The 10,558-nt window shown below is 41.6% G+C and overlaps 1 protein-coding gene across 1 annotated transcript; it reads left to right on the forward strand.

Annotated features, from left to right (window-relative positions):
- Nucleotides 1-294: 294 nt before the first annotated feature.
- Nucleotides 295-10,545, forward strand: CHMP5 (charged multivesicular body protein 5). The gene is made up of 8 exons (XM_061449035.1): nucleotides 295-444; nucleotides 5,671-5,775; nucleotides 6,515-6,561; nucleotides 7,498-7,591; nucleotides 7,672-7,743; nucleotides 8,850-8,958; nucleotides 9,358-9,470; nucleotides 9,968-10,545. The coding sequence occupies exons 1-8, from the start codon at nucleotides 376-378 to the stop codon at nucleotides 10,016-10,018; spliced, it is 660 nt and encodes a 219-aa protein (XP_061305019.1). The 5' UTR covers nucleotides 295-375; the 3' UTR covers nucleotides 10,019-10,545.
- The last annotated feature ends 13 nt before the right edge of the window (nucleotides 10,546-10,558 follow it).

Genomic DNA, 10,558 nt, shown 5'->3' on the forward strand with positions numbered 1-10,558 from the left:
CTGTTTCACGTCTGTTCGTGCTGTTACTTTGTAACAGCTCAGATAAACTTGATCTTGGAGGGAAGATTCTCCAACTACAATTCCTTTATATTAGAAAATCAGTAAAACGTCACTGCTGATGTAACTTAAAGGGTGTTTCTCTAGGCGCTGACAGCGGTTCCGAAGAGCTGGCGTAAGCCCGGCAACCGCCTGTGCCGCGATTAGAGGCGTCTCCTGCTACGCACAGCGCGGAAGTTCTGGCCTGTGCACGTGATGCCTGCGGGGCGGTACCGGGGCGTGGCGTGCCGTGCCCGGCTGGCTGTCGGCTTCCGGGTCGGTGGGTATCGCTGCTGCTGTTTACCGGGACCGGGAGCAGGAGACCGACGCGCCGCCGCCATGAACCGCTTCTTCGGCAAAGCGAAGCCGAAGGCGCCTCCGCCCAGCCTCACCGACTGCATCGGCACGGTGAGTGCCTTCCCCGGGCGGACGCAGCCGGCCGTAGGCCTGGCAGCAGCGGGGCGGCCCGGCAGCTCAGGCGGTGTGAGCCCGGCGGGCCGCGGCTCCGCTCGTGTGTGTGTGTGTGTGTGTGTGTGTGTGTGTGTGTGTACGTGTGTGTGTGTGTGTGTGTGTGTGTACGTGTGCGCAGAGCTCCGTCCGCGGGTCACTGCGTGTCTATGCCGTCGGCACGCGGAAGTGCGGGTGTGTTCCCGGCTGTGTGTGTGGGAGCGCGGCTCTTGTGTGTGTAATACAGTGAATGTGCCTGTGCTTTGGTGCGGTGTGTGCACTGATTGCAGTCTGACAGGATGGAAAAAACCTTTAAGATCGTCAAGTCCAGCCATTACCCCAGGACTGCCATGACCACCACCACTAAACCGTATCACTGAGGGCTTCATCTACACGGCTTGTCGACGCTTCCAGGGATGGTGACTCCACTGCCCTGGGCAGCCTGTTCCAATGCCTGAGCACCCTCTCTGTGAGGAAATTTTTCCCGATATCCAGTCTAAACCTCCCCTGGCACAGCTTGAGACCATTATCTCTTGTCCTGACACTTGTTAACTTGGGAGAAGAGGCCAGCCCCAACCTCACTAAAACCTCCTTGCAGGCAGTTGTAGAGAGTAATATGCCCCCCCTCCCCCGAGCCTTCTCCAGGCTGAACAACCTCAGTTCCCTCAGCTGTTCCTCATCAGACTTGTGCTCCAGACCCTTCACCAGCTTCGTTGCCCTTCTCTGGACCTGCTCCAGCACCTCAAATGTCTCTTGTAGGGAGGGACCCAGAACTGAACACAGGGTTTGAGGTGCAGCCTCACCAGTGCTGAGTACAGCAGGATGGATGATCACTGCCCCGGCCCTGCTGGCCACACTGTTGCTGATACAGGTTAAGATGCTGTTGGTCTTCTTGCCCACCTGGGCACAAGATGGCTCATGTTCAGCTCCATCCGTCAGCACCTCCAGGTCCTTTTCCACCAAGCGGCTTTCCAGCCACTCTTCTCAAGCCTGCAGCATTGAATAGGGTTGTGTTGGCCCGAGTGCAAGACCCAGCACTTTGCCTTGTTGAACCCCATATTATTGGCAATCACTGCCTTGATTGCACTAGCTGACTCCCCTATGCCAACCTACATGAAGTCAATGACCGGAGCAAGGAAACCAGGCTCTTTGTCCAGGCTAGGAGGCCGGAGGGCAGATCCCACTGTCTGATGAGAATTGTTCTGTCTGCTATGCATGAGCTTGCCATAGGGTCAGTGGTGAAGGTGTGAACAGAGGGATGGTTAAGCCCAGACCAAGAAAGAAATGCTGAGGAAACATGGTAGAACACGACAGCTGCTGTAAGGTTTGCCTGCCTGAAAAGAACGTTGAGGAACGGTTTTAAGAAGGTTAATCTTGTAGTTTTACAGCCTTTTCTTGGCTTTTAAGCTTGTGAAGAAAACTGGTGTGTTTTTACGGCTCTTTCTGTTGTAAACCAATTTTAAAAGGTGAAGAAAGAACACGGAGATCCTGAGTATTTGTGTCAGTGGTTAGCAAAGTCAGGTGAAAGGTTGGTAAGGGTTGTGGTTTAAATGGAGGGTGAATGTGAGGGTGAGCGCCCAAAACTGAGCGTTGTCTGGAACCTGACAACAGGAAGTTTCTTCGGAAAATCATGATTTTCCTCCCAGAAGATTAATTTGCTATCCAGTGAAGAGACCTAAGTCAAACACCTAATATTTGTCAGTACTACCTGGACAAACCTGTGCACGTCAGCCTCCTGCATATGCCAGTGGCTGGGACAGGGAGAGAAGTGGTCATAGTGTTTTTCCCAGTACATTATTGGCAAAGAATCCATATTGCTTTTTAGCAGTATTAAGCCTAAACATACCTCTAAGCCTGTTTAGTTAGAACAGTAAATAAATCGTGCTCAAAAATTAGGGCTTTCCCGCTATTAGCAGGAAATGCTTTAGTGGATGGCTAGAACTCCAAAATCCACCCAAGATGCTGTTATTAGTACTTAAATTTGCCATTTCAGCAGTGTAAGCTGTACACTAGTAAGTGTGGGGAGAAACATACTTTTGCAAATTCAAAGTTGATGAGTTAAATTTTTGAGCCAATTTACATAAAATAATCAATCTGATTTGTGAAAGGCTTGCTGTACTTTCAGTTCATTTTCACAACAGTGAAGTCTCTAGTGTAAGTCCTGCTAGAGGGCTAGAGATATCATTAGATATTTTTCTTACATCGCATGGGAATTATTATTGAATAGAGTTGCGTGAGACATTAAAGAAACTTGCGTTGTTTCTTTACTGTGTTAAATTCTACAGTTCGGAGACTCAAGTGATGTCACTTCTGTGTTGTTTTAAGTCTTAGACACATTTTGTTGTACCTTTTGAGAGTCAAACTTTTTATTGTACAAATATCGTGGTTTAAACCCAGTCAGGCAATTTGTTCACTCACTTCCCCCCACTTCTTGCCCTCCCCCTGCTCCCGGCGGGACGGAGGGGAGAGTCAAAAAGAATGCAACTCCCATGGGTTGAGATAAGAACAGTTTAGTAACTAAGGTATAACACAAATCGCCACTGCTACCACCAATAATAATAATGATAAAGGAAATAACAATGGAAGAGAATACAACACCTCAGCACCAGCCAACCGATAACTCACCCCCCAGGCCTGACCAAGCTCCAACCGATACCTCCTCCAACCCTGCAGTCCCAGCCCTTCCGGCTAACTCCCAGTTACATCCTGGGCATGACGCGCTGTGGTATGGAATACCTCTTTGGCTAGTTTAGGTCAGGTGTCCTGTCTCTGCTTCCTCCTGGCTTCCCCTCCTCCCTGGCAGAGCATGAGCCTCACAAAGTCCTTGGCCAAACCAAAACATCATTATTATCAGCTCTGTTCCCAGGCCGAAAGTCAAAACACTGCACTGCACCAGCTACCAAGAAGGAGAAAAATGACTGCTACTGCTGAACCCAGGACAACAAAGCATTACACGCTTTGTGAAATCTCTTGCCATGTTACCTAAATAGTAATAAGCCATGAAATGGCAGGTAGGAATTACTGTATTTGGCAAGCGGTGCTTAATGTTCATAGTTACTGTTTGCCAAAAGCAGAGACAACTCTGTGCCTGTGTTTTGGATGTTCTTCCCTGCAAAAGCAGTACAACTGAACCCAATAAGATCAGAACACGATACACTTTCTTTTCCTGTTGTAAAAGAGAATAAGCATCACCTTAAGGTAGCTAAACGATTCAAGGTTTTTGTATTTTAAGAGCTGGTTCTGTGGAATCACTAATCTGAAGTGTTTAGTGAAGCCCAGGGAACATTTCTCCCTGTTTTGCTTTGATGGCTGGTTACTATCGAGTTTGCCAGGGTGATGCCCTCCTGTCTCCCCACTTAATCTCCATGAGTATGTACCCACTCCCCCTTGCAGTTTCTGCTCGCTGTGCCTGCCTCAACACTGCACCACGTGGCAGACTTCTTTCAGTCCTTGCTAGCTGAGCACAATCAGATGACTCAAAGCCATCCTGAGGATGGTAGGAGGAAGGATGCATCAGGAACTGCTGCATTTGCATTGTTTTTTTTCTTCTTCGACAGAACACTCCAATTTTATGTTATTTTTTTCAGACTAGTAAGTAGGGAACATAGGAACAATTGGCTGATAGTTGTGACAACAATGTTAAAATTCAATCTGATATGTGCTGCTATTTTTTTTACTTGTTGTTATTTACTGAAATAAACTGCAATTTTGCTTCATAGGTATTTGGGATACCACCATCCCTTTCTTTTGTTTGAATTGGGGCCCTTCTGTAGCAATGGAATGTATGTTGATATGCCTTATCTGTGAATAAAAGAAAGCGGCTCTTCAGGTCATAATACACTCTGATTTTTCTTTTGGATAAATTTGATCCATTTTCCCATTTTCTGTCCATTCGCATTTTTAAGATCTGAGGTCCTGTTCAATGTGTGTGGGAAATACTTAATGCAGTTAATCGATGGAGGAGGATCTGTCTCCGTTTCCTGCTAGTACTGCTTAAAAGAATCATTATATAAATAAGCCAAATAACTGGCTTTCCCCTGGAGAGGAGGCTGACCTCAAAGATGCATTTAGCTGATGACATCTTGAGGAAGGGCTACGCTTTGAACCTGCAAGAGTTTTAAAATCACAAATATCTCATTTTCTTGCTATTAGTACAATATTTGACAAAATAGAAAGCTTAACACATTTCTTTTTTTCAATGCCAGCTGTGCCCAGACACTTTAATGTCTTGTGTGGAGTGTTTATATCAAATGTTCTGCTCGGGGTGCCTCTGGCAAATGCATGTTGCTGTCAGACAACAGAGATTTGGAAGGATCACTGAGACACCCAGATGAAAATCTGCATAATTATACTTGTTTAGCCACACTTCTAGCAAGTCAGAATTGTAAATTTGCACTGATTGGTCTCACGCTATAATTGGACTGTCATTATATTCTAATCCCTAGAGAGGCTCCGTGAGGAGTTAAGAAGCTTTATTTTGTGGTTTTCCAAGAAATGCTGTGATAGTTAGTTCATGTTAAGGAGGCTTTCTTTAATTTTTTGTCTGTTTGATTGGGGGTTCTTTATGAATTTGTGTGTGCTGTTAGATGGTCCATACCATGCTTGGCTCTGTGGTTATCATCTTTAACCCTCTTATGCAGAAGGGTTAAAATATTTCCATAATGACACCTCTGTCATGCTTTGCACCAAGGCTGTTTTAGGGCTGACTGCTGGGGGTTTCTTACTGAGCTATGCAGCTAATGTTGGGATTAGAAACAAAAGAATCCAGAGTAGCTACCAGGTGGAACTGCTGTGTCCTGGTTCCTTTGTGGGAAGTGATGGGAAAAGTGTCTTTCCGACAAAGAAGTTAGGCACCTTTGAAAAAAGGTTTAGTCCCTGGCACTGTATGTTATCAGAAATTCCTGAATAGAGACTGTGACTTCAGTGAGTGTGCAAGGGATTATGTCAAAATGTGAGAACTTGTTACAATGGCAGAGCTTCCTGCAATCTCAGAATGTTTCTTGTGCTCCTTCTAGAAGGTGTTTCATTTGATTCTGGTTTTGGATTCTCTGCAAACTTCATAAACTGTTTAAAAAACACTGAGTGAAGAAACAATTCAGTTAGAAGCATAATAAGACTGAGGCTGTTCTCTTATTGTCCAATTCCTGAATAAAGCCTTAATTAATTTTTTTTTTGTTTGTGTTAAAGGTGGATAGCAGAGCTGAGTCAATTGACAAGAAAATTGCTAGGCTTGATGCAGAACTTGTGAAGTATAAGGATCAAATGAAGAAGATGAGAGAGGGGCCTGCAAAGGTATGAATATTCTGTGGGATTTAAGCATAAGAGGATGTGACTCACACTGCTTGTCATGTAGCAGGGTGATTTAGCCAGTTCATTAGGTCCTTAGAATTGCACCTTGCCCTACTGACGAGATGTAAGATCCTACAGGGTTATTTTTATTAGACATGTATCTTTGAACAGTGTTTTCATTGGTTTTTATTTATTCAAAAATGTAATATAATTCCTCACTCTGAAGTAACTTGCTTCCCTTCTTCCTTCGTTACCTGAACTAAATCTGGTAGAAAGGCTGTTTTGTTCATCAGCTAAAATAAAAAGGTCTGCACTAGGCAGAAAGGGGGTAGGAAAACCCATTTCTGAAAGGGGATCAACATATAATATAAAATGTATAATGATAATAAACAACATATATAAACAGTATTGTTAAAGTACCTTTTGCAGTATTATTTGCTGACCATTGAAATGTGTTGCTGAAAGATGGTTCTGATGCACTAAGTTTGACTTTGTGTTCTGCTTATCAAAAAAACATTCAAAAGCCAGAAATGTTAAAAGTATTTTTATTACCAGCTTTACATACAAGCCTGTTTGGTTAATCATTAATATGTTACAAATGCTGAATGTGACTATTATTAAACTCTTTGCAGTAGTAACTGAGCAATCTTCTGGAAAACTTCAATGTCATACATTAGGTTTAAACAATATAATCAAGTGTAGTCAAATATTTTTCCTAATGTAACAATATTTTGTCTTTCAGAACACAGTAAAGCAGAAAGCATTGAGAGTGTTAAAGCAGAAGCGAATGTAAGTTTAAACCTTTCTCAGTTTGGGATGAATGAAAGCCTGTTTTTTTTTTTTGGGGGGGGGGGGGGGGAGGGGCACACTTTCTCTTTCCAGTGCTCTCATTTCTGAATATTCTTTAAAAAAAACTGCTGAACAAGCCAGCCAGCCTTTCAGAAGCATCTCCTTGCAGATACAGTGTCAGCACATTTATGCCTTTATATATGAGTTATATATTTGGACTGAGACAAGCTGGCCTAAATCGGCTCATTATTAAAGCTATGCTTGGTTCCTAAACTTCCTGAGAATGCCTCATTTTCTGTTATTAATTGGTTACTATAAATTGTGTACTTAATTATCTTTGACTGGTTTACTGGAAATTTACCTCTTCTCTGTAGATACCCTTTAAGACTTGAGCATATGTACCACAGGTTGTTGTGTCTATGCAAGAAACCAGAATGGACAGGATAGATGATCCTGTGGTCAGGTCTAGTCTAATACAGTGTCCTGGAAAGTGACCAGCAACAAATACAAGGGAGAGAATGACAAAACATGGCAAATATTCAGGGGTGCTCCACTGTAATGTTATAGCCCCCGAGCTACAAATCTTTTAGATGCTGCCTGAGCCAAAGCTTGTACTGTCTTGTATGTCATATTCCTCAGATGAATTCTACCTCTACAGGCTTGCTCAGTTTCTTGTTCTTTATGAACTCTTATCATCCAAAATACCTGTGAACTCTTTACAGTCTAAAATATCCTATGTTAAGGAATGCAACAGTTCAGTTAGATGTGAGAATGACTGCTTTGTTTTGGGTTTTCTGTCTGCCTGCTGATCTTGTGTGCTAATTATTCCCCCGTTTACAGTCACTGGGCCCTGATTTTTCAATTAAAAAAAAAAAAGAATTTTTGCAGCAATAAAGTGTGGTGTTTTAAAGCCATTATTTATATTGTTTTTAACAGGTATGAACAACAGAGGGATAATCTATCACAGCAGTCTTTTAATATGGAACAAGCTAATTACACTATTCAAGCACTGAAGGATACAAAGACAACGGTACCAGTATATTAATCTTGCATTTGTTTAATTTATATGTGCTCCATCAGATACAAGCATGTTGTTTGACTCTATTCTAGGTTGATGCAATGAAACTGGGGGTGAAAGAAATGAAGAAAGCTTACAAGCAAGTCAAAATTGATCAAATTGAGGTGAGTTTGTATAGTTCAAAAGTTAAAGAACAGAAACAATGTACTGCAATAGCGATGAGTAGGCTGTGTAACCTAAAGGTAAACTGACTGTTTTAGTTTAGATAAGTTTTCTTCCTATTTTGTGAGACCAGCATCATAATTCCTTCCTGATTTCTCTGGTACTGCAAAATCAGTTATTTGCCTACTCATACTGGTTTTCTTTGCTGGGCTAATCTGTAATGTCTCGTGCTGAAGTGTTGAGGAAAGGGAATGTTGGTGAATACTTCCTGCTATAGCTTTTTTGTTGTGTCCTCCATGCTGCAGTTGTAACATGCACACTAGTCCTTTGCTTCCCCAGTTCAAGCTAGTGCCTGAATAAAGCACAGACAAACAAAAAAACCCCAACCAACAACAACAAAAAACCAAACCCAAACCTAAAACCTGACAAAAAATACCCACCAAACCCCAAACAAACAATTTCTAGAGGTCTGCAAGGCCTGGCCGTGTCTTCAGAAAACACATTAAAAAACCCCAGAAGATCTCTTAAGTAGAATTTTAAGTATGCTGCACTTAAACTCTTATCAAATGCCCGTGCTGAATTCCTTAAGTTCTCTTTGCTATGCTGTTTTTATGTATGGCCTGCGTCGTCAACCTTTAGGCAAGTATTTTCTCCTTACTTGTACCCAAGTACAGTGCCAATAGTATGCCCAAATGTCTTCTAAATTTTGCCATGGCACAATGTGGGTTAGTGCTTATTCTCCAGAAGGTAGATTTAATTTCTGTAGATTTCATATGCTTCTGCTTTTCAAGATAATGCTGCATTTTGGGTACTTTCTTAGAGGTTTTCAGTTTACCCTCAAGAATACTTAATAGGATTTTGCAGACATGTTGTTTCAAGGTTCCTCTTTTTCTTCCTCATATGTTTATTATAATTTTAATAATAATCAAGGCCAAGCTATAGTACTGAATGTTAGTCTCTTGACTTGTATTCATGCTGCTTCATTTATGCATTAAAAAAAAATCAGACTGCCTTGTTTGTTGGAATTACTAATCTTAATTTGATTAAGCTCTGATAATTTAACTAAAGCTATTAAATATGGATGAGTTGAAATCGTTTCTTGCTTCAGGACATACAAGATCAGTTGGAAGACATGATGGAAGAAGCCAATGAAGTCCAGGAGGCGCTGAGCCGTAGCTATGGAACACCAGAGATTGATGAGGATGACTTGGAAGCAGGTTAGGAGGATGATGTTTGCATTATTGAATGTAAACATCATTATACAGTCATATGGTGATTTTTAATTTCATTACTTAAATACTTTCAGTGTATTTTTTAATAGAAAGTTTCAATAACTGTTTTTAAACATAAAAGCTGCATGTCTTTTCAGAGCGGTAGCAAGAGTATGTGGCAGATGTGATACAGACTAATGGTATCTGCAGTGCTGCAGTGAAGGAAAGAAAGTTCTCTGTGTTTTATGTGTGTGTGTGTGTGTGTGTGTATTCCTGACTGATGACCAAGTAATACTGAATGAGTGTGGATGGACGCATTCAGTATGAAACCTGTTTCTCTGTCAGAACAACTTTTCTTTTGCGAAAGGAATTCCTTGCATAATTTTCCAACCACCATAATTTCAGAACTGGATGCATTGGGTGATGAGCTTCTAGCCGATGAAGACAATTCCTACTTAGATGAAGCCGCGTCTGCTCCAGCCATCCCAGAGGTCACTCCTACTGACACAAAAAACAAAGTGAGTCCCATTCCTCTTTAAAAGCAAAATACTCTGTTTTGTTTTGTTTCGTTTTAGATTAATCACATTTGTCTTGGTTACTCAATATTTAAGATCCTTAGAAGTTTGAACAGAAAAACTCGCTTCTGGTTGTATTTTGAATATGGTGTATTTTGGATGCTATATATGAGAGAATATAGTGTACTGAATGCTCTTTATAATATTTTAAAGAGCTAAAATGGCAATTTGTAACTCCTGTCTAACATTGTGAGGCTGCGAGTATACCAGTACAACTCCTAGTTTAATTATTCTTGAAAACGTAAGAAAGCCTTCTGTATGTCTGCTTTTGGGCCTTTAATATAGCTTCATAGTGAGAAAGAACACTGATGCTATTACTTTGATCCCAGCTGTCACACACAGATGTTACAGATACATCACTTTATAGAATTTGTAAGGAAACTGTCATGTTCTGGTTGGTGGAGGATTGTTAACCTGTTGCTTCTTTTTCTTTCTTACAGGATGGCGTATTGGTGGATGAATTTGGGTTGCCGAAGATCCCTGCAACATAAATGTTTCAAGAGCACAATGGATATAACGAACTATACAGATCAAATTAAGAATTTTTTCTTTTTCAGTCCTGGAGAACTTGTCCTTCCAGTGTAATCTTAGTATCACTACATCCTAGAACGCAACATGAATGGCTGGTGGTGTTCCTTCTTTGAAGAAAGTTGCTCTACTACTGATTTTTCTGCTAATGGAAAATTCATCACAGTTCCCTTCAGTGGAAGCAGTCAGTCTGATAGGTTTTGATTTCCATGTCTTATGGACAAATTAATACATGAAGAGTAGTGGTGGCTGTCAATAGCTGAGGTTTATTTTCACTTTGTATTACGTTTCTCTTTCTTGAAACCAAGATTGTACGCTGCTGCTTGCTCTCTGTAAAATAGCTCCCTTATTACTACGCTTATTTGATAAAAAGAACTGAAAGCAATTTTTAAACTACTGGTGGAGACTTGTACCCTGCTTTGGATGCTGTAACCAGTCGGGTTGTCATTAACTTTATGTATTCTATGGAGACATAAAATCCTATAGATGAGCTGGTCCTCGTG

Source organism: Pezoporus flaviventris, unplaced genomic scaffold, assembly GCF_033815535.1.
Source record: "Pezoporus flaviventris isolate CSIRO_AGI_PZ_B2104156 unplaced genomic scaffold, CSIRO_AGI_Pfla_v1 ptg000007l, whole genome shotgun sequence".
NCBI classification, from domain to species: Eukaryota; Metazoa; Chordata; class Aves; order Psittaciformes; family Psittacidae; genus Pezoporus; species Pezoporus flaviventris.